At 29.8% G+C, this 25,230-nt stretch overlaps 3 protein-coding genes across 4 annotated transcripts in view; 2 read left to right on the forward strand and 1 right to left on the reverse strand.

Annotated features, from left to right (window-relative positions):
- LOC147078351 (muscle-specific protein 20-like) overlaps positions 1–22,709 on the reverse strand; it is a 48,172-nt gene extending 25,463 nt beyond the window's left edge. The window contains exon 1 of the mRNA XM_085960552.1: positions 22,527–22,709. Within this exon, the coding sequence (XP_085816678.1) occupies positions 22,527–22,550 (24 nt within the window). The 5' untranslated portion in view covers positions 22,551–22,709. The remainder of the gene's footprint in view (positions 1–22,526) is intronic.
- LOC147078352 (myophilin) lies at positions 279–4,630 on the forward strand. Of its 2 annotated transcripts, XM_085958788.1 has the most exons (5): positions 279–376; positions 2,892–2,918; positions 3,507–3,706; positions 3,868–3,988; positions 4,288–4,630. In XM_085958788.1, the coding sequence occupies exons 1-5, from the start codon at positions 371–373 to the stop codon at positions 4,468–4,470; spliced, it is 537 nt and encodes a 178-aa protein (XP_085814914.1). In that variant the 5' UTR covers positions 279–370; the 3' UTR covers positions 4,471–4,630. The 2 variants fall into 2 exon arrangements, with proteins under 2 accessions (XP_085814914.1, XP_085814921.1); XM_085958795.1 differs by lacking the exon at positions 2,892–2,918.
- Positions 15,635–22,223, forward strand: LOC147078353 (protein takeout-like). Its single transcript, XM_085960551.1, has 6 exons — positions 15,635–15,876; positions 16,689–16,781; positions 17,274–17,421; positions 17,568–17,701; positions 18,454–18,603; positions 21,911–22,223. Exons 1-6 carry the CDS (start codon positions 15,798–15,800, stop codon positions 22,078–22,080), a joined length of 774 nt encoding a protein of 257 aa, XP_085816677.1. The 5' UTR covers positions 15,635–15,797; the 3' UTR covers positions 22,081–22,223.
- Positions 22,710–25,230: the final 2,521 nt, after the last annotated feature.

Here is a 25,230-nt window from a genome sequence, read left to right on the forward strand (position 1 = left end):
ATTTAGGCTATATACAATAATACGTTCCCACGGACATAATATTGTTAGTGTATAACCCCAAAATATCTACCAAAGTATTGGTATTTTAAAAGCTGCGAAAAATCATTCATAATAATGTGACGTATATATTACTGCGATATTTGAGGTCACGAAAACTTTTTGATAGCTGACATAATAGTGTAAAATACGTTGGGAGCTTTTTACCCCCACCACACTCCTGTTTCCCGCTTCCCACGGGAACACCAAACCAAAAAGCTCGACAGTAGATAATCCATGACAGTTACATTTTAGTTGCGGGACATCCTAGTTCGGTGGTGTGAGCACTTACACATTTTTTCTAGTCAACCAAGGAAAACAAACTAATTACAAAATGCCGGTACGTTCATCTTTATTATTTTGCTTCATGTTGAAAAAATTATTGTAACACAAGGAATTACTCAAAATTTTATGGAGATATAAGTAAACAATCTTTCCATTTATATAATTTGATATATTGTTGACAAATTCATGTTTTTACACTACGTAGAATCGATCTTTGTGCTTTACTAAACTCCTTTTTTTTTTAAATACAATTACTCAGTTAAAATACAATTTGATTTTAAGTCTATAGTAAAAGTAGAATCGAGTAACTACAATTTACCTTAGTTTTGAAATATTACTCAAGCGTGCATTAATTACATTAAAAGAATTAAAATAAAATTGAATTAATGCAACAAATAATAGTTGACATGTCGTCGTATTGTATTGCTGGGAAATAAAAGAGTTGACATTTTGATAAAACTTTAATCACATCTCCACATTTCTTCGAAATATTTTCCATTACCTTTTGAAGATAACAGTTAAAAAAATAATAACTTTGACCGGATTTAGATATTTGTATGATTATTTGTTTAGTGTTTTTAACAATCATCATGAAACATGTTCTTCTGAACAGCTATTTGAAATAATTATAACAGAAATCATTCTGATTTTTAAAAACTGTGAAAGTCTAAATATAAAGATTTTCATTTTTGTATTTTCTATAATAAACATTTTCATTATAGGTACAATGTATCAAAACAACATATAAAACATATCATGTTTTACTAGTTCCACTTATTTTAATATCAAAGGAACGTTAATACATTGACTTATATAAATAAACCTAATAAACCAATCGGTAGAATTTATTATAAATTATAACTTATATTATTATTTTTGTAATAGTAAGTACCTATGTAACCGTTAACGTAATAATTAATCACTGTACCTAATTAGCCTATGGTATTGTACATTTAATTACTACGCTAAAACATAGTACCTATATACAAATTTTCTGTTCGTTACCAAAAAAATGTTAACAAATATTATTTTAATTAGAATAAAGTATAATATTCAGTACTTATGTCACATAATTTATTAATTTTCGGGACCGTTTTCATTGCGTCAATAGAACATAATCAGCTGATGAATTAATTAAAATTATGTGTGATATGTATGTACTACATAATATTGTGTTTTATTTTAATTAATACAATACCATTCGCTAAGAATAGACAGTTAACGTCACTAAAGAGATTATTTTTTTTTATTAAGAAGTAATTATTATTGAAAACAGCGTACCTACATAGTAATTTATATTTTATTGTTCATAAGTCGACTGATAAGTTAAAAATCAGTTCAATATAGGAAAGGTCAATATTTTAAAACGGTTTTTAAGTTATTGTTATTTTAACACAAACACGTTTAAATTCTAATGGATTCAAGCTCTGTACTATTCCATTTAAGTCGTTTTTTGCGACAATCCATATGAATTTCAATTCAAATTCCATCGAACCTTCGGTCGAAAGTATTAATATTACAAACACGTTTGTTTATCTAATTCTGTTTAAAGAAAAAAGCCAAGGTTTCTTGAGAAAATATTGAGTCAGTCATAGATTGGTATTAATGAACACGATCAGCGATCAATATAGAATCCAGACCGCTTTTATAGCTGGCATTAACGTATGGAGGTCTGCAAATCAAAAGGTTTGGGGCCAGCTGTTTACATCGCGTTACATCCATTGACGTAATTTATGTTTACAATGTTTATATTCGGCATCGTTTTGGCAGTGAACATGTATTCGAAAGATATTTCTAGAAGTGAGATAACTTCTTGGTTTTTGTTCATGGAAATTATTGGACAAATTGTTTCATAACAATAGACGAATTTCCGGAAAATTTCACTAGCTATTGGACTGCAGTACGCGTTCAGAGATGAGCTATGATTTTGTGAATGGCAGCTGTCAAACTCAATCTTTAAAACATAAAAAAAACTGCCTTGATAGATATTTTAATCAAACGCTTATTAACCAGATTAAGTGCAAGTTAGAAATACCTACAATATGAAAAGCTTCTGTATTGTTAACATACAATTTTTTCATTGGCTTGTTTCTGAGGCCATGGCAAGTTTTATACTTACCCAATTTCGCGGAATCATCGTTCGGTCTATACGTACATGTACAACGAAATATACGAAACAAAGTCTTATATTCATTAATAGTAACCACAAAAATTAATGTAAATTAAAAATACCTATTTACATAAAATCAAGTCAACAATAATAAAACGTAGGTAATAAAAATATCTTTTTGTCTATTATTGTAATAAGTATCACACCAGTTAAGAACACATTAGTTTAAAAAGTCATGGAAAAAATAGAAAACACTTTCTTCTGAAAGATTACCGTTAAATTGATGAGTTAAATATTAAAATACATATGCATAAATACGCGTTAAACGTTAAGACAGTTTTTTAAATGCCATAGATTATTCTGAATTAGCAAGCGTATACATTTTTTAATATGTTATTTAAAAAAAATAAAAACTATCTAAAAATAATTATTGTCATCAGTAGTGCGAATTATTTTGCAGAGCCCCTGGGCCCCGAATTACCTGCCGGTATGTATAATAAGTAATAATTTATAATAATAATAATATAAAAAGGCATGCTTTTGTATTATGTATATATAAATATTTGTAGATTGTCAAACAATGTATACGCTTGACGTCTATTTGTTTTGATTTTCATATATATCCTTTTTATTTTGAGTTTATTTTTATTGTATATAGCTTTTTTCCAAATTGTTTTTTTTTTGACAGCTGTCTATTTATTTTAGATTGCATTTAAAATACGTTTTAAAGTATTTAAAATACAAACGTCCGCAATAAATCACCGAAAGTTCCCCTCCTACGCATATTTTTACTGCACCGATTTTCCGTTTCAAGCTCATTTTAATTTCCCAGCAACACTACACAATCTGGCGACCTAAATATCATTCGAAATAGAGCTTCAACACTTTAAAATTATTTACATAACACGTAATTATTACCAAACATTATGCCAAGAATCATTCGAATATACTTGAATCAAAGAAAACCCCCTCAACACTCAAAGAAATTTTTTAACACGCTTTAAAAAATAACAGTGTTTAAAAAATACATATATTTTTAAATACGAAAAAATATATTTTATTTTATTTGTATTAGGCTCGCAACAAGGATCAGGAGACTGAAGTTTTGACTTGGATCTATGAAATTCTTGGCCAACCCATTCCTAATGCCCCTTACGAAGATGTCTTACGTGATGGAGTTGTCCTTTGCAACCTTATCAACAAAATTGTCCCAGGATCAGTCAAAAAGATCCAAGAGAAGGGAACAAACTTCCAGTTGATGGAAAACGTTCAACGGTGAATATAATTTTCTTTTTAAAACCTTGTCCGAAATACCACAAAATTCCCAATAAAAAATTCGTCATGTTATTGATAATAAATTCTCATGGTAATTTATATACGTGGTATAGCTGTTATTAATATTCACTATTTGATTATTTTTAAATTTTTATTTTCAGATTCCAAGCCGCTATCAAGAAATACGGAGTACCCGAAGAAGAAATTTTCCAGACCGCTGACTTGTTCGAGCGCAGAAATATCATCCAAGTGACCCTTTGCCTATTCTCCCTGGCTAGGATTGTAAGAAAATATTTCCATACATTTTCACGTCTCATTCTAAACTCCTGATACTTTAAATACATTATTTTTGATTTTCTCTCCTCAGAAATTGACAGAATTACGATAGTATAATAAAAATAAATTATCAACATTAAAATAATACCGCATTAAAAATTTACCAAGTGTTATTGTCGATAAGATGAAAGCCTTAATTTGTTCGCATATTTTTTTGTAAAACTACTTAACATAAATATTCATATATATTAATTGATTGTTTAATGAGTGTAATTAACTAATTTCAACTGTATTTTGTTCGTTAGACCCAAAAGCACCCTGAATACACAGGACCAAGCATGGGACCAAAGATGGCTGACAAGAATGAACGTCAATTCACAGAAGCTCAACTCCGTGCTTCAGAAGGTCAAGTCAACCTCCAGATGGGCTTCAACAAGGGTGCAACCCAGTCCGGTCACGGAGGAATGGGCAACACACGCCACATGTAGATTTCCAACCATACATTTATTATTTACTTATTTGTTAAACTTTTTCTACTTTCTAAGATAAAATTTTCCTATTTATTTATTAATTTAATTGTAATTTTAGCTTAACGTAATAATTTAAATTAATTTAAATAAATGGATATACTTTAATTCACTTCAACAATTCGTTTCATAAAAAATATTTTCAAAATTTATTTTTTATCAAAACATTATCATACAAACTACACTCACTATAATATAATAAATATATATTTGTATATGCACACATGGACACATCTACACGTATCACACACTCACATCACATACACATATAATTACAATACACATACGTATTATAATAATCTAACACGACAAACATCTTTATACTACACATAATTCTTACTACAAAAATATTCACAGATACCTACATCATTATCATACATTCATACATAATTTTACTTATTACAATAATACTACCAAACATACATACAAACACTGCCACACCTTATTTTTTTTGAATACACACAATACCTATATTCACACACGACTGATACGACACTTCTATACACATACAAAGTAATACATTTCTTTGATATATTATCAAAAAAATACTATACCTATACAAATCAATCTATGCTTATTACAGTATTTTTACGGATGCACTTTACTTACATAATATTATCGGTCAAAAATTTGCATTATCACACAAATTATTGTATTTTTTATTATATAAAAGTCGAAAAAAACAATATTACACACACACTTAATAATCACATTCACACATTTTTACACTAACACATACACATGACACTTTTTTACCCAAAATGCTTGGTAACATTCTTATATACATACATATATTTTATGAAAAACATCACTTAGAAAACCTATCATCTATATGAAAATACGTATTATATTACCTATATATTGACAATTACCACTACTTATTATATATGTATTTTATTTACTAAATACAAATAGTTACACTAACTAATACATCAGTTTTTACACAGAATTAGGGAACATTATTATACGAGTAGCCCTAGATATTATACACTTCTATGACACCACTAATAAATAAACTGTGTATATTCAAAATCGATTATACTGGCAATTCAAACTATTTGCTTTCTCAGATATATTATATCTTTATACTTATATATTATACTCTTTCTATATATACATAATATACCAAACACAAATAGTTACACTAATATAATACTTTTTACCGAAAATATGAAAAATTATTACACATATTTTAATAAAAATATGACACAACTACTAAAGTATACTATTATCTATATTAATAATATGACAACAAAACTATATTTTCTCCAGTATATTACACATATTATATATAATATATTATACCTACATAATGTATATATTCCAAACACAAATAGCTATATTAATATGACATCTATTTACCCAACATGGCAGAACATTATTATATACATTTTATTAAAAATTCAAACTATAACACCATTACTAAAGAAACTATATCGATATTGCAAATTCAGTCAATTGACAACTAAAGCTAGTTAATTGCTCAGATATATTATATTCACACGTGTATATTATGCATATATTAAAAAAAAACACAAATAGTTACACTATTATGATCGTTTTATCAAACAATATTATACACGAGTTGGTATACGTGTTATTAAAACTATGACACCACCACTAAAGAAAATATATCTATATTCCGATTTTATTATACATATTGACAACCAAAACTATTAATTTTGTCGGATAACTTACATCTATATAATGTAGGCTATAACAACACGAATAGATACACACACACATATATATTACACTTTTCCCTAAAATTATTAAACATTACTATGTACCTATATTTTTTATTACAAATATGACACCACTATTAAAGAAACTTCTCAATTATACTATCTATCAAATGACAATATAAATTATAGTAGCTGACTCAATTAAAATAATTTTTATATTTCATATTTCATATTTGATCTATTGATAATTATTTTTCTCGAATATATTATATTTTTTATGTATATAACATATATATTTATATATACTTACACATATACACTAAACAAAAATTATTGCCATTAACATAATACGATACTTTTTACCCAAAATGCTTGATAACATTCTTTAAAATATTTTATTATATTTATGATATCATTACTAATAAAACGATTATAATATATATCTATAACCTTTCTAAATTCAGTTCATAGACAAAAAAAATGTTTTCTATGTTATATTACATTAATCTACAACATATTATATAATAGTATTATGTAACAAAAAACATATTTAAATGTGCCAAATAAATTACACACAATAATTCATGACTTAAATAATTACTGTTAATACTTTAACCAAAGATGATTGAATAGATCTCTAGTTTTAAGAAAATGTACAAACCAAACATTTAAAATAAAATATATAAATTTGTATTTATTTCATTTCAAAATTAATTTCCCTTTGAAAATGTTCCTCTCACTCCATTAATGACGCAAATATATTATATACGTATTAGGTATATTTAGACGATTTATGAAATAATTGAAATAAAGTTTTCCAGAACCCGCTCTTTGATTATTTATTAATTAAGTTGAGTACATCAGTTTAAATTGTTAAAGATATAAATTTATTTTTAATAAACGAATGTGGAACGTTTATATTTTTTTTTTACAAAATGGAGACATTAGATTGCTATTACACTTTATATCCATGTAAGATGAATTTTCTTCTATTATATTTTATAATACAATGCAATCATATTGGTTGAGTAGAATATGGTAGAAAGCGCCTTTACGCAACAAGAAAAATTGAAACTTAATATAGGTAAATTATGAATAATGTAGTTTTTGATAAATTTTCAAAAAAAAACCGATATTTTTCAATAGAAGAGTAAGTCTTTTGAGAATGACCTATGCCTATGCAATAAGCCTGAAACGTCGAGGAAGAAGGAGGAATAACACACAGTGATAACCTAAAAACTATAAGAGGTTGAAACTATATTTTTCCCGTTAACTGACACATTAAACTGAAATAGTAGCAAATAACCAGCAAATATTACCAAATTATCTCACTAGTTTGTATTTATCATAAGAAAGAGTTCACAAAACTGTGTTCCTACGTCATTTTTTCTCTTATCGTAAATTTACCATAGACAAAATTTTATAGCTGTTATCACAAGACCCGAAAGACCTCCAAGGTAGAATGCAAGAACTTGCGGATGTCAGTCAAACGGTCGGTCTAAAGATAAATGTCTCAAAGACAAAAGTGATGAGGAACTGTTTTTCGGACCCTGCGATTATCTGTATTTCTGGCACCCAACTCGAGCAAGTCAGCAGCTACATCTATCTCGGACAGCAGGTGTCCATAGACGAAAGCATGCACGATGAAATTGCTCGAAGAACAAAGCTGGGATGGAGTGCTTTCGGATGTCTGAATAGTATCTTCAAGAGTGACCTACCATTATGTCTTAAGCGTAGGGTGTTCAACCAATGTGTGCTACCCGTGCTCACGTATGGCTGCGAGACGTGGACCCTCAACACGAGAGATGTCCAAAAGTTAAGAGTCACACAGCGAGGCATGGAGAGGTGCATGTTGGGCATCACGCAAAAGGACCGTAAGAGAAACGAATGGGTTAGGAAGCAGACAAGAGTACGCGATGTAATAGACGTTGCCAAACAGCTGAAATGGAGATGGGCGGGGCACATTGCTCGCCGAAAGGACGGCCGCTGGACAAATGCCGTCATCCAATGGTACCCAAGGGGTACGAAACGGCCACAGGGTCGCCCTAAAAGCCGCTGGATTGACGAACTGGTAAAGTTCGGCGGAAATACGTGGCAGCGAACGACACAGGACCGAGAGAGTTGGAGAAGGTTTGGGGAGGCCTTCATCCAGCAGTGGATTGACCCCGGCTGATGATGATGATGATCATCAAATGGGTAAAAACAGAAATCTGACAATCGCTAACAACTCAACGGAATTACGTGGTCATGACATTTTAATAAAAACAGAATTTTTATTCATGCACGGGGAGTCTGGACTGTCCCTAAGAATTATTGATAAAATATAAGTATTAATATCTCACAATAAAGAGGAAATGAAATTTGACCACTCCTGTGTAACATTGAGCAAAACAAGTACCTAATACTATGTATGAATTAATTACAATCATAGGGGTCAAATTAATGGATTATTTTTATTAGTTTAGTAACATCAAATCATCATATTCTTAAAAAAATGTATACCCATCAGGCGTCAAGAAAAACACTTTAGCAATGGATATTTATAATTATTTGTTAGCGCTAAAAGATTTTGTGACCAAATCACCCATTTCCTTCGATTCGTATCTTTCCAGTAACCGATTGGTTGTCAAGTTTAAAATATCTTAATATGTGGGAGGATAATTATTTAGTCTAAAGATTCATGATGATTTTGACAAAACAGATTATATTCGTTGACATTTTAAATGATTTAGGAAATGACGTCAATTATTTTTAACGGTCTGGAGGTTTTCTAAAGACATGATTATGTAAATATTTAATTTTTTTAGTGAGAATACAATACAATATCTTGTACGTCAAGAGTGGACAAATAATAAAACAACATAGGTGCTATTGTAATGTTTTAATTATTTCAACCTACGTTAAAAGAATAAAAACATCAATTATTATAGTTGTCGCAGTAACCACCACACTATGCAAATAATTGGTACGAATAATGCAAACTGATTAATTTGTGCGTCTATTATCTACATCAATATAATTTTAATGCAATCTACAGATTATTTATTTTGATTCACGCATTTTTAATTAAAACCAGTGACGACATCAGCTGGTGCTGAATTAAAATATATATATATACTTACAATAATTTAACTAAATTGCAAACCCTTCGATAATAGTTTGCAAAGAGAGACGCAGACTAATACACTGGATATGGGGTCGCTATAGATAGAGAGATAATTAATATAGAGTACCTAAATTAATGTCAGGTATGTTTATTTATTTGAAACTTTGTACTTGCACACTTTTAGATGCTTGGCTGATTTTAGTGCTATCTATTTAAATACCTACTTAATCGGTATAATAAAATCAATGCAATCAGTAAAGACGATAAAAATGCTGCCAGACGCCCTTGAAAGGTATTAAGTCCACTGATACTTGTTTCAAGGTCACTAGTAACATCTTTCTGCAGAATTGCATTTCAATACGAAAGGTCATCGATCTGTACTGTAATATCTAAATCAAAAAAATTGTAATTATATTTAATTAAACAATATTTTTTATATTGTAAATTGAATATTAAAATTGTATGTAAGTAATAAAACCAACTGCGAACAGATAATAATAATATTATATTAGGAAATCATAATAACGGAACGTACTACTAAAAAGTATTAGGCGAACAGAATTATTGTAAGATCAAGAGGTAAATTTAAATATTATGCAGTTCTATAGTGCACAAAAAAAATCACGTAATCTGTGTTCTGTTTTTAAATTATACATTGTTATAAGAAGTATTATAGATGGCACTTGTGGTCGCTAACCACAATTTAAATGGAATTTAAACCATACAATAATAGGTAATACGTATTTGAATAAAGTGATACAATATCAAAATAAATATTTTCATAATTTATCAAGGCTCGTTGGTTTCGAATTTGACGTCCTTCCAGCATGTAATAATAATATATAAAAGATCATAAATAATATATTATTTCTACCTATTTTATCATCATTACTTTGATGCCCAGAGAAGTTAACAAAGGAACTAAATTTAAACCGTTGCTCAATATAATTAATGTCAACGTCGTAACACAGATACCTTATTTTAACATTACACACAACTTTATTATTCTGTACAAATAGTCGTGAAGTATGAGGGTTGTAAGATCAATTGCAGTAATGTGCATGAAATATTAAAGAGAAGATTGCTATATTTGATATTGTAGATATTAAATTTATGAAATACAATATTATTTGTTATTTGCCTCAGTATTTCATGAAACTTCAATGTAAATAGTAATTAATAACTTCGTTAGTAAGTATTTTTTGAGTATCAATTGAATAACTATTGAGAAAAAGGAATTTAAATATTTTATAAGCTTTCAATCCAGTAATAAATAATATATGCCATCATTAAACGGTACACAATAACACAATGAATCCGAAGGAAGGTTAGAATAAAATTGATTGTGGGTTTATGAAATGAGAGAAATGGTGTGAAGGTATACGTGTAGAGGTCTGCATCCAGCAGTCAGTGGCAAAGATTGTTTGAGAGATAGATGTAATGTAAACGATTCGTAAGTAAAAACTTAGTCCGGTCGCACACAGAAAATCGTCTCGACTAGAATATGTTTATAAATCAAAGACAGTGTGCAATGTTGCAATTCTCTTCCGCGCATGATGTCACGCGGCTAGCCGAAACGAATTAAAACGCAGCATCTGTAAGTACATGCACCGATGCGACAATTTGCATTTTTTTACAAGCGGCAAACAGATGGTTTTTCTACTAAAAATGTGGCACATGTGTTTTATAAATGACAACAAAATGAAATTGACAAATTCGACGTGTTGCAGTCGATACGAGTTTCTATGTGCGACTGGGCTAACGCTAAGGCATTATGAATATTGTTTTATGTGAACTGTGACTCAAAAATCCAAGTGTGCTATCCATTGCTCTAAACTAGATGAAATTTGTAATAAAAAACATATGTTTAGAGATTACCCGATATATGCAGTGAAATATTAAGTAAATACAAAATAAATATGTTTAAATTGAGGTATGGGAAAAATTAATCTTTCAGTGAATGGAAATAGCTAACAAATATTATGATATAAGGGCGTAATTTGTAGGTAAGTTAGTATATTATTATGATAAAACATAAAACGTTCACTATCCGGATATATACTTGATCCCAGAATTACAACCGGTACACCAAACCAAAATGTAATATACAGCATACTTGGATAATCGCAAAAATCTGAATAAAAGAAATGTCTTAAAAATGAAATAAAATGGTTATAATATATTTTCTCAGAAGTGTTTTCAAATTTATGTACCTATTTTCAAAGATAATGTATTCAGTAAAAATAAAATCGTAGCTCATGTCTTTGGTTACTTATTAAATATATCAAATTAAAATTGAGCGTGTTCAATTATTGATAGTTTAAAACAATACAAGATCTCTTCTGCAGTCAGTCGAGAAGTATGTCTAGGCACTCGATGTAGAGAGGTCAGATCCTACATATCTATACTGTTTTACGTAGTTGACGCCTGGACGTTAAAAGAACGGGTTATCAGAATATTGGATGCTATCGAGATGTGGCTGTATCGTGAGTGATGAGGATATCCTGGACGATCACATTACCTATGATGAGGTTTTAGTACAAGTCAAGAGGGCATAACTACTACCAGCGCAGAGAGGTTGAAAAATTCAGCGAACCTCTTTAAATGGCTCAATGATCAAAGCGTTGGTGATATGACCAATTTGGTAGCCAACCTTACATGACCAACTAAACGATGAAGAAAACTGTATTTCCTCGACCATGTCCGATCCTAATAAGATCACATGGGCCTCCACAGTAACTTAAGTTCAATTATTTTTCCGTGTTTTGTTTGTAAATACCTACAAAGAGTATACGACTTTAATAGTTTGTTGTTAACTGTAAATTCTTGGTGGTAAGAAATTGTATATATTGAAAAGAAACAATATAATATTTACATAGTTTACTTATTCTAGATAATTTAATATTGATAATGATCGGTTTCGTCCGCTTTCGTGAAGTTATATGAATTTGGTTGACTTATTTGTGAACAGGGAAGTAACTTCCATTTTCCCCTAAAACTGTTTTAAACACATCGTACTAAATCATTGTTTATGCTGTCAAGTTAGTTTAATTGACTATTTCTTTTATTCAACGAATAATTCACAAGATTTAAGAATGTAATATTCTTATTATTGAATATACATAATTCTGAAAACACTCATGAGAAAATATAGCCAATAGAAAAAATCTTTTTCGAAAAAAGTAAGACACCCGGCAGGAATCGAACTCTTGGAATCGAGTCTCTTGGGTTTCGCGCCTTGTGCATTATCACTATGCTACGACTGCCATGCTTAATTTCGACAAATTTTAACTATTAGCCTTATTAATACCTGCTCAAAAGATTTTTTCTATTGGCTATATTTTCTTATGAGTGTTTTCAGAATTATGTATGTTCAATTATTAGTTTACATAACTGTAAGATTATATTGCATTTTGTATCGGTTGAGAATGTTCTATAGGAGTGAAAGAATCCACTCCTGATCCTTATTAATTATAGTAAATAAGTAGCCAATACAATGTGTAATTTGAATCAACCAAAACAAGGGTTAAATTATAAAACATATTTTTTGTCTGATCAAACAAACGATTTTATGACGGAAACGAAAATAATTTAATATTGTCTAGATGTGGGTCGATTATGAATAAATTATTTTACGTTATTTTGTATACCATTATTCACTATAGTTTTAATTTAATTAAATTTGTAACAAATTAATGGAATATTTTTTTAATTTCCTTGAAATTTATGTAGCAAACGGCGTAGACCAAGAGTGAGGTAAATACGAGTAGCTAAACTTCAAGGCTGGACCGAGGTAAGGTGAAATAAGTATTTATATATTATATAATCTCGAGATTATATTATGAAAACTACTGAATTTATTTTGTTGTTTGAAGGATTGAATGAAAGACCAAGGTCTAAGGTGAGTACAAAAAGAAAATTTATTAAAAAAAAAACTAAAGACTAAGCGAGCGACCAAGGCCAATATAGTATATATTAAATAATTATATTAAACGGTTAAAGTGACGTTCTCTCTTTTACCACAACTGTACGAGTGCATTTTTCCGTCATAGGAGAAAGTTGCAGTTGCACGCAATGCACTATTACCTTCTTATAAAAGGAGTTTAGTGAAATACCTATCACCTACATTCGTATGCAACGTTTATATATATGATAGTTATTAAAAAAAGCGGAATACAAGTCATGTGCAAATCTATGTCATTAAAATAATTGCGTACTAACAAATAATTATCATTTAAAATCAATTGGTTTTATATCTCTACCCGAGCGACAGTATAATATCTTAAGACTTAAATAAAATGCAATTTCCGGGTCCTTTTTATATAAAAGCAAGCCTACATTTTGATATGAAAATATATATGTAAATTATCAACGATCATTATTAATAATACTACAAAATAGTAGGTGTACGCCAAAGTTTAATGGCGTCCATAAATTTTAACTGTTTTTATTGTTTCCTATAAAAAATGTTTTGTATATAATAAGGTTAACAAGATACTCGTAATTCGACTAAAATAAATATGACAATGTCTGCGTAAGACAGACATAAACTGCACTTATTTACAATAACCTATGGTAATTCAAAAAAGTAATTTCCCTCTCACACCAAGATAAAAACGGGCTAACAATTTATACATACCTACCTCTACAATGAAACTCTTATTAAAATTACGTACGCATTTAAGAATCCCATTAATTTAAATGCTACTCAACCTTCACACCAAATGTAGATCGCTGAGATAATGTCAAAACTAATTATATTGCCGTTGGCATAATATTATTAATAGGCTCGAAATGTATAACGGAATTGACCTGTCCTTTGCAAATAGAGCGGTAAAGCAAAACAGTTCTAATTGCTAACCCTCTTGCCAAAATCGTATATGAAAAGTTAGTTCTTTTAACTAAACAAGACATCGGGCTAATGGGCTTAACTAATTAAGTTGTTAATGATAGATTGATCATAACATTATTAATAAATCAAATGTTCACAGTTTTGGCAATTAAAATAGTTATTATTTATGAAAGCACATACATCTACAAGACAGTACCTATCACAATTAAATTTAATAAGAAAAAGCAAATTATTTTTTTTCTGCCAACATGTTTGTATAAACAAAAATTAATATAACTACTGCAATGTCGTAATGAATGAGTTTTTAATGGATCTTTTTAAACAATCTATCAATAACTTACAATTTGTATTTATATCAGATCATCTTTATATTCAAACTAAACTAGTCTAAACAGTTTTAATGACATTTATGATTAGATTTGTATGTAATGCACATATTTTCGATTTGTGTTTATACTAGATATACAAGAAATTTAAGGTTCAAATTTGGTTGTATATGTAGTTTAATTTTATCGTCCTATAATTTGTTAATATTTTTCATATATCACACTTAATGGAATGGAATGCAAATAAATTGTCGCACTCTCAGGGATATTCATTACACTACTTCAATCGGTACCTACTTATTATTTCTGACGTTTTGGAAATTTGTCTCTAGTTAAATAAACATAATATGTATCTTCTTCTTCTTAATCGTGCACTCATGGCTGAGGATCGTGACCACATTTAAATTTCGCCATCCTTTGAGCGACTAAGACTTTCCATCCTTCTCGATCTTCCGCTTCTCTCAGGGCAGAATGGATGGTGCATGATGGATGGGTGAATATGTATATTTATATATGTAATTCTTTTACATTAAAAATGTAGCCGAATATTTATTACCACGTCTTTACAAAAGTTATATACTGAAATACAATTAATTTCTCCAACATTTTCGTGTTTGTGGATATTATATTGTACATTTCGATATGTGTACGTCTGTATAGATATTATGTAACTAATCATCTACCTATTAAATATTAAGCTTACATACTTATTAAACAAACATGAGTATATCTACACACTTTTCTACGTAATGGGACGAGTCTTTTTTATTTTACACATTCCTTATTTTTACAATTATTATTGAGAAAGATTTTCATTGATTCAACGGTGTTTACATGTGTCTCAATAACGAGTTCCCTGTTCAGATTTCAGTTACCGTTTTGATAAATTATTTTCAAGCCTATAAAATAAAATAGATACTATCAATTTCTCCTTGATCGATTATTATTTGAGTTCATGCGAGTGTGATTAGTGCAAACTTGCAGATTCACTTTTACTTGGTGCAATTCCGCTGGTGGATAAATTACAAAATGATGTAATAAAGAAAAATTTTATACACGACAACGTCCCACTTCTGAGGTTTGTCTTCGTGAGCTGGTTTGAAACCGGTGCTTAGTAAAGTGTGGTCATCCATTTGAAGAAGTCGAGTGGATAGGGGAGCTTACAATTCGCCATTTCAAAGACTCGAACGAAGTTCTTTGAGGCGTGTAAACAAATCAAGCTGTGACGACAACATTTACTTGCTACATGTTAATATATGGTTGATTAATTATGCGCACGTACATATTTTATATCTAGGGGTGAAATACGTAATATTAAAATGTTTTGTAAGATAGGACTTTACACTCTTCTCTGCTTATTTTTTAGTGAAGTTAATGGGAAATACTACAAAGAAAAACGTAAGTGATTTTCATTTAACAGACCGATAATATATTAACACGAACCCCTTATTTGTTGTCATCCACTTAATTAATTTTCTTGCTTTTCGTGATCTCTGATCTAATTAATAGTTTTTAACTTAGTTTTTCTATGTGACCAATACCTATGAATACATTTTTTTTAAAATAGATTAAAATCGAATATTAAAAACATAATTAATCGTCAATAAGATTAATGTCGTCTTCTGACAGTAGGCATTTATGGTCTGTTTATTCAGACAGAGACATTGATTCCCAACTTTCCTCTCATTTTTGGGATGTCTGCCAATAGGACGACGGTGTGACAGTGGGCGTGCACCATACTAATATGATTAATAATACTTACTAATATGTAAAAAAAATTCACAATCTACAAAATATATGCCAAAATAGATATCCAAGAACTTATAATTCATTAAATCTTAATTGGGTATTGACAATAATTGTATGTATGTGTTTATAATAGTGTATAAATGTATTTACAAGTACTGCTTAAAACCATGAAAAATAGTAATATGTATACATATTATAATATCATGGAGATGAGGTGTGTGTACATTAGTTAAGTACGCCGAAAATTCTATACGAAGCAATAAGTAATTACTTTATCGATAGGTACTTAAAAAACAAAAGTTATTATTAATGTATAAAATTAAAAATGAAAAACATTAACAGTGTGTAGTAATTGAGTTCATCCATAAAATTTTACTGAGTGCTATATTTATTATTTACCGAAGATTATAAATCTCATATCAATAGCAAAATTAAAGTGTTAATGTTTCAATTATTTTCAGCAAATTTTATTAAAACCTGCTTCAAAAGGGATCCTAAATTTGACGACTGTTCCAGAGTTGCAGTACAAGGAATTTTCGACAAATTAAAGGATGGTAATAAATCCTTCCGTATTCTTAACAAATTCGTTATTTAATTAATATAAATAATAATAAAAACATTCTTCATAGTCGTCTTTACATTATTACTGCCGTATTAGCGAAATAACAATCAGCTTGTGATTCTAGTATACGACGTATTTTGTAATAGAAATTCCATGCCAATGAAAATAATACATCATGTTCTCCTAATACCCTACACATAGTAATATTGCCTGTAAGGCCTATTTTTGAAACGCATACAGAAAAGTTAACAATCTCATTCATGTCTCATTATTTTTCTTAAATTATTATTTTCTATTCTACACAAACTTGTGTCAAACATTTTAAAATTTTATATATTGTGACAGATTTTTTTACTTTTATTTTTTATACAGTTTATATAGTAAAATTACTATCGTTACTGTATATTGTTATTTCACTACTGAGAAATGGTGTGAGGATGCGATAGTAAATTATATTTTATATTGAACTTCTTTCGTTTTGCAGGATTGCCAGATATCGGGATATTGCCATTGGATCCTTTGAAAATTCCAAAAATCAGGATTCTCCAGGGAGACGGACCCGTCAACGTCAACGCGGCACTGGACGATGTTACTGTGACAGGATTCGGAAAAACAGAAGTTTTAGTGAGCCAGTAAGTTGACAAAGGAAAAGTGTTACAGACATCACATCGATATGCATGTATCAGGCTGGCATAATATGAAAGAGTAACCGTAACGCTGAAAATATTTTATCGCTAATATTATATTTTATGGCGCGCAATTTATGGTTTGTTTCCAGGCTGGATAGCAAAACGTACGACTTCTTCACGAGAATACGTGTTCCCCATTTACGGATAGAAGGAACATACAATCTTAGAGGGAAAATTTTACTCGTGCCATTAATTGGGCGAGGAAAATGTTGGTTTGAGCCAAGTAAGTTGTAACCATCAAAAAACATATTTATGATTTTCAATACGTCATCAAGTATTTGACAGTCTAGAGCTAGACGTAATATTTCCATGTATAAAATAAAATTATTATATTTCATACGTGGTTTTTCTGTTGTGTTCTTAGCTTCGCTACTTATGTTCCTCTAATACTATGGACGCCAAGTGCATATTCCAGTGCGATACATGGCATGCGTTAGGAATGTCAAACTCGCTTGCTATCTTATCTTTTTTTTTAATAACACGCGAGTTATAGATAACCCCGTTGAATTTCTGCTATCCTATTTCGATTACTAGCTAAAATATACATTTATTTAGCTGACTGACATGTGAAAAATTATATATTTATTTATTTAATTTATCAATTACACTCACTCACTGTTTGTTTGTCCAAATAACAAGAATTTTTTAAATAACAATCTCATTATTTGATTTCGATAAATTAATTGAAATGTTTTTTTTAATAATACACATATATTATATATTTATTTATTATTATATATTTTCATTCGATCTCAAGAAAATAATAAAATAACATTAATTATTAATTTATTCGATATTATAAAAATATATTCGTATTATTGAGGAAGGTTCTGTCTATAATAATAGTAGATACATTAAAAATATATTGATATTTTCAGGAATATAACATGAGAATATAATATAAATGGATATAACTATTTTTAAAAAAAAAACATATGTAGGTATAATATAATGTTTTTGAATGTTGCATTTCAGCTAACATGGACATCGATATAGTAAGCGACGTCGCTGCATATAAAAGAGATGAGTTTGTATTTTTCAATGTGACTGCCGTCCACGTCAAATTCAATATTGAAGGACTAACGCTTAGAATGCACAATCTGTTTGACGGAATCAAAGCTTTGGGTAAAAATATATTTGTCTTTTAATCCAATGTTTAATTCGTGATATTTTCTGATCAAAATCACTCGGGAATCATTTGAATAATATCATCGAGATAATATGATCAATATAATTAAAAGGTCATATTGCATGCTAACATATGGATGCCATGGTAATTTTGTAACCATTGCAATTACGGGGATACTCGCATATTAAAACACAGGTATAATTACAATGTTTTTCTTAGCATTCTTATTTTTACGGTGGTTCTTTGTCCGGTACAAATTTTGCAATCGATTTTAACTAACTTCCCGACTAGCTAGACATTTGAAACTTTTAGAATATATCAGAACACGATGCCAATGCATTTTTAATACTTTTAGGCTTTAGCCATCTAAGAATTGAATTCATTTTCAGTTAATTCTGTTTTGTATGAAAAGTTATTTCGACACCATTATTGGTTGTCTGGGGTCCTAGCAACTAAGTTATTAATATATACTTGCGTTACTATAGAAATCAATATGACATGTCAAAATGACATTTCAGTATTATTTCTATCAAGTACTTTTTTTTTGATCATTGAAGCTAGTCAAGTCAAGTTTATATGATTCGACAGAAAATTTAATTAAAAACGTTGTACATAAAAAGTTCTTTTTAGCTTGTAATTATTTTGTATATAAAGTGGCGAGCTCATGCGAGATAAGTGAAACTTATTGTTTTGCTAAATTTTTATAATATTCAATATTCTTGTCATCTCCTGTGCATGGAATTCTTGTTAAAATTATAATCCATCCCATATTCACTTCCATTAAAATTTTCCATATACTTATCATTTACAATTTAGACAGTCGTAGGGCATATTTGTATACGTAGGTAAATGACGAAAAAGCCAATGTAGGTAGTTAATTGATATTTTATGGTTATTGGTTTGTCTTTGATGCTTCGTGATGCACGTCCAAAATGTCAGTACGAACCGGCTTGTTTTATTATTATTGACATTTACTGTCAGCTAAATCAAAAATCAATTCACCTTGTATAGTTAGTAGCAGTGTGTACTAACTGTTCTTCAAAATTTTAACATTTGCAATTTTTGTTTTTCGAATCGATTGTGTTTTTTTTTCGTTACGCATCAGTCGGACTCGCTCTACCAGCAAAATTGGTGCATCGTGTATAAAAAAATTCATACAAAAATATAGTTATATGGAATAATACTATAATATATAAAATTTGTGGGAAATTCATATTATGCAGATGGCTCCGAACGTAGCTCTCCGCGGGTTCTAACGATACTCGGTTCTCAAATCCAGTTGGGTGGGTGATATTTTGTGCCTGGATCTAGAACACGAATATCCATTTAAATTGACCTCTCTTCCCACCCGCATGCCTTATCCCTAAATAAACGAACGATACATCTGATTTAATATGCATATATATGAAGACGCATTACCTATAAGTTTATATATATGATTTTTGTGGAGTGAAAATTCTGTAAAATAAAAATATGCATCCTATCGTTAATGTTTACTCTGTTTCCAATTTGTTGCAAGGGGTTTTTCTTGAATCGCTATCACAGTAAGTTGTAATGATTTGTACTAATTCAAAATACAAAATACGTCTTTTATTCAACACATTAATGTAGTTAATGTTATTATTGTTGTGACAGAGGAGGATTTACCGGTACTTACTCTGGCTGGGCGTAGGTAGGGCGCCACGCCGGCAAGGGCCCTCAAGTAAAATATAAATAAAGAAAAAAGCCTTCCTTATTAAATTTCATTTAAAAAGTGCTGATTTAATGGAACTGTTTATTTCCAAGAATTAATGCAATAAGAAATTAATTGCAATCAAAAATGGTTATTATCTTCTCTCAAACTATTTATTGTCAAATAATGAAAGATGTTTTCGAGTGTTGAGAAAGGTGCCTGCTTCAAAAGCCTGACGTCCTACAAAACGTAAAATTCAATGAAGACTTAACCATTTTTAAAACGACACATTTATTGTAGAAAAAAGATTGATAAAAGTCTCCATATTATAATGTAGGACATTGACCTTGAATAATTGGAGTATTCTCCAATTGACAGTAATTACTAATCGGTTAGGTCGATAATGGAATTATTATTCATGTCATATTACGTGTAAAATTTATGAGTCCAAAAAATGAGAGATCAAAAATTTGCTAAATTTTAAATTCGCCCAATTGGTGCTACGAGTCTCTCGAATGTTCAAATCATTCACTGATTATTGAATATTTTATATTGTAGATAAGTTTACAATAAAATACCGATTGAAATAATTATCCATTTAAATTTAAATGCTATGTAGTAAATAATTATGCTGAATAGAAATTTTTATGGTGAAGATGATTGACATTTCATTATTTATTCCTCGAACAATTAATGAAATATATTGATGCTTTCAAGAAAACTATTTTCAATCGATCATTAACTACTTTCCAGTAAATTTCCGAAGAATAAACAGCATATTATGTTAATAATATTACACAGCATTATATTACTTTTTAGTGTTATTTTTTTTTTGTATACCAATTGACGTCTTTCTGTGGTGGGGAAGCGTAGGTGTTATGTATTTTTCTTGGCGATTTTCCAAAATACGTTCGGCTTCACTTCTAAAAATATTTCGTTTATTTCCGACTACTCTAGAAGTTTGTCAGAGGGCGTCTTGGGAGTAAATATTAATAATGTGAACTTGATAATTTTGTTTTCTGAAATCAAAGATATTTATTTAGCTATGTGCTGCCATCTTCTACTAATAATCAGACTAAATCGCGCTAAAATAGTTTATATCGTGATCGCTAGGTTTTTCACTAAATGTAGTTTGAAGTTATATGAAATATTTTTATACCTCCTACATTTTATGCCTTCCTAATAGCATAGCGTTAGAGTAACGTCACATTTTCCTTTCGTTATGAGCGCGATGGAAAGAATATCTATCGGACGTAGCATTATCGTTTGTTTGGATTATTTATAGTAAAAAGGGGTAACATTGAATCGAAAGATATATTGACAGTATCTCACCATTTTGTATTTTTAAGTATTCGTATGAGTCACCAAAAGAATAACATCTTATGATAACATAATAAATAACATTACGCTAGATATTTTTTAAATTTATTTATTGTATGAATAAAAATGTTTTATTTGCACGATGTCAACACTGGCGTTGGATTTTTATAAGGCTACAGAATCTATGTAGGTAACTATTTAAATTCAAATAAATCTACACGATAGATTTGTTCTTTATTCATTTTTTTTATGTTTATGCATTTATATTATTTGTTTATGTTTATGCATTTTTTTATTGTTTTTCTCGACAGAGGACAGCACGAACGCATACTTGAACGCCAACTGGCGGCCAGTCGCTGAGTCACTTCGGCCAATTTTGGCGCGAACTATCGAAGACATCATGTTAGGAATACTTCAAACACTTTTCCACAATGTACCTGCCAATCATTTAATTGCAGACGTAAAAATTCATAACGACTAACATTCCACTAAAACGTTAATATTTAAACAATATGTTTTATTATAATCACTGAAAAATAAGTATTATTAAAAAAAATCAACGTTTAGTTTTAATATCCCTGTATTTTAATGTATTTTTATAAATAAGAATAATAAATATCTTCCAAAAATATGAGGGGTATCCACAATTTTATTTATAATACCTAATACCATTCCATGTGTCACTATGCAAATGAGTCATCAAGACAGTAAAATGAGGGTCTACAACATAACAAGAATTCTAATTTAAGAACGATTTATGGTTATTTTCCCCCTTTTCATTTCAAAAATAGAACTAAGAATCACTTCGGTATTTAAATCGTAAAATATTCATCACTTTTTCCTTTTAGTAGCACGTTATTTTAGGCTAAATTGGTGGCCATATTAATTATCTAAACACATGTTGTAAAGAGGATATTAATTACATACCTGCCACAAAGGACGACCTGGCATGTTGAGTATTAACTTTGACACTTAACACGTCTCGTGAAGAAACTGTTTGAACTTGTTAGTTGACCAAACTGTAATGAAATAGCTGATTTTAGGTCAAACCATGTGTTTTATACTCTATGAAAAGCGAGTTGTATAGCTGTGCTCTGCCTTCTCATACATATGCGCACTGTGGTCATTTATTTTTATATATGCTCATTCTTATGTTTACGGCGTCCATAGGTGATCAAGGAAAAGTGTTGTAGCGGAGAATATATACTATATATATATAATAATTTTCCTGACAATTTTTAACGCAAATCCGTTAATATTAAGTACTTTACGCTCATCCATTAGTTGTACCAACTCAAATTAATAATTAAAAATTCTTTTTTGTTTTAATTATAAAAAATAGGTTACCGATAGTTAATAATATTTTAAATAAATAAAAAAGCTATCATTATAATATCAATAATTAGATACTTTATTATGAACAACCTTGCTTTTCTTTCAACAACCTTCTTAGCATATTAAACACAGTTTGTAGACAGTCATCAAGTGATGGCCCATTGATACTTAGTAGAGTTCCTAGGCATCCAAACACACAGTAACTACAATGTAGGTAGGTATAAACTGTATACGTTCCGGACATACTCGATGTGCTTATATCATAGTATATACCTACGTGTGAATTAAATCCATCCCCGATGAGTATATTATGTTGCTGATACCTGATTCCTGTTTTATTCCTGTGAGACTTCGATGGACTCCGATGCCTCCTTAGTGAAAGCTATTTCGTGTAAAATATACTGTACAGTGGTTTTGTTTCTGTAGATATTTTTTCACTCCTTCGCGGATGCAGCAATTTTGTATTAGCTTTTGTTACTTATTATAATTTTAAATTTTACTTTTTCGTGCTTCTCTCACGCATTGGTACTCTTAACTTAAAGTCATGTAAATTCAGTCACATCACATTCGAGTGCATGGCGACCTCAGTGTATAGTAACCGCTTCTGCGACATTCCCTGTGATAAAAAATGATGCTTGACATCAAACGAGGGTCTCGTGATACGTTCGATTAAGACCGGATGTGGTACGGGACTGATATGGTTTGGTGGGGTCATTAACTTCAATGTAGATATTTACATGTTGTCATACGAGTAAACGGAATAAAAAGGGTAATGTCTGTGACCTCTATATTTGAAGGTGGTATGAAAATACATCAAGATTGGAAAAGAAAACTAATCTCCCCTCTTGGGTGGGTGCAGTTAAGTAGTTAAGTACCAGAGAAAAATAATCTTGATAAAAAAAGATAAAAAAATCTATAAATGATATAGAAATGATTAAAATTTGACAGTAAAGAAATAACAAAGGTTAGATTTATAGTTAAGATGTTTATAGATTATATATAATATATGCAATCCTACATATCATTTCCCAGTTTTTTGTGAATATGTTAACAACACTACACAAACTGTGTACCTATATGAAATTCATAATGCCTAAAGTTTTAGTGAAAAATAATAAGTATGCAGATGGGATTTATGGCGTTATCAAGTACTAAATTTGCATCTTGTGCATCTCTCTATATAATGAAATTTCATATCAACTACATGAGATAAAGGCCAAGCGCCTAGAGATAAACGAACCCAATGACATTATTAATGGACAACGCACTCAATGCAGTAGCTAGCAAGTAAATTTGCGCATAGCGACATTCGCACATGTATAGGTAGACGTTACGCAAATTCCATTATGCGATATCACGCATCGGGAATTTATAGCAATATCACCTTTATTGTAATGGCGTTAAAACAGATTATGCCATTCGGCAGACCCGACAAAAAAGTGAGTGTCATTTTTTTTTCTAGATGCTTCGTCCATATTAATGTCATTGAACGAACCCAACAACACAATTATTTTAAAAATTAATAAAATCGACCAAGGAACCTTAGTTGATTTTAAATTTCATTTCCAATGGATTAAGTTTTGTAATTTTTGAATCGTTATTTATTTTATGTGTACCTATACATTTCATTAAAAAATCGTGAAAACATTATTACTAAGAAAAGAATTTACCCAAAAATTTGAAGTATTGGAAATGTTGTGAAATAAAATACCCACTCAACAAACATTATAAGTTTTTCAAGACTAGTAAGTATCAAAATTCGACAGGTAATTTAGTGGAAATCCTATGAACTATGCCAAGCACATAATCACACACATCAAGAAGATGTACCTAATATAAAAGCCAGTCACAATAGACCAAGGTAACTATTGCAATTAACATATTCTTTAATAAGTCTTTGAGTTTATCTCATATTTCTCCACATTACACATTTAAAACTTCTTACAACCTCACCAAGAAGGGAACCCACTTATTTTTGTGTTCCGTTATGTCAACAACAAAAATCAGCATGATCACTCATCCAACGTATTTGAGTATTCTAGAGATGCTCTTTTAGGAAATTTCTGAGAAAATTATATCGTTTTTGAGAAGAAAAAAAAATAGTATTTGTTAATTAACACAACTTATTCTTGGCAGTCAACAAAAATGTTCCGAAAAACTTAGTACTGCAGTAATTTGCTTTTTGTTATTCAATGATAAATGCTCTGGTTGAAAGGTATTTTGTTATTAAATAACGGATAATGAAATAAAAACTAATAAATCAAATTGGCTATTCATAATTTATTTATTATATTTA

This window comes from Rhyacophila brunnea, unplaced genomic scaffold (assembly GCF_057557595.1).
Source record: "Rhyacophila brunnea isolate RB1 unplaced genomic scaffold, BYU_Rbru_1.0 scaffold_11, whole genome shotgun sequence".
NCBI classification, from domain to species: domain Eukaryota; kingdom Metazoa; phylum Arthropoda; class Insecta; order Trichoptera; family Rhyacophilidae; genus Rhyacophila; species Rhyacophila brunnea.

Coding starts and splice junctions, on each gene's coding strand:
- LOC147078353 (XM_085960551.1), top strand. CDS start 15,798: ATGTTTTGTAAGATAGGACTTTACACTCTTCTCTGCTTATTTTTTAGT. Junction 16,782..17,273: donor TTTCGACAAATTAAAGGATG/GTAATAAATCCT, acceptor TTCGTTTTGCAG/GATTGCCAGATATCGGGATA. Junction 18,604..21,910: donor TGACGGAATCAAAGCTTTGG/GTAAAAATATAT, acceptor TTTTCTCGACAG/AGGACAGCACGAACGCATAC.
- LOC147078352 (XM_085958788.1), top strand. Junction 2,919..3,506: donor GGGCCCCGAATTACCTGCCG/GTATGTATAATA, acceptor TATTTGTATTAG/GCTCGCAACAAGGATCAGGA. Junction 3,989..4,287: donor TATTCTCCCTGGCTAGGATT/GTAAGAAAATAT, acceptor TTTGTTCGTTAG/ACCCAAAAGCACCCTGAATA.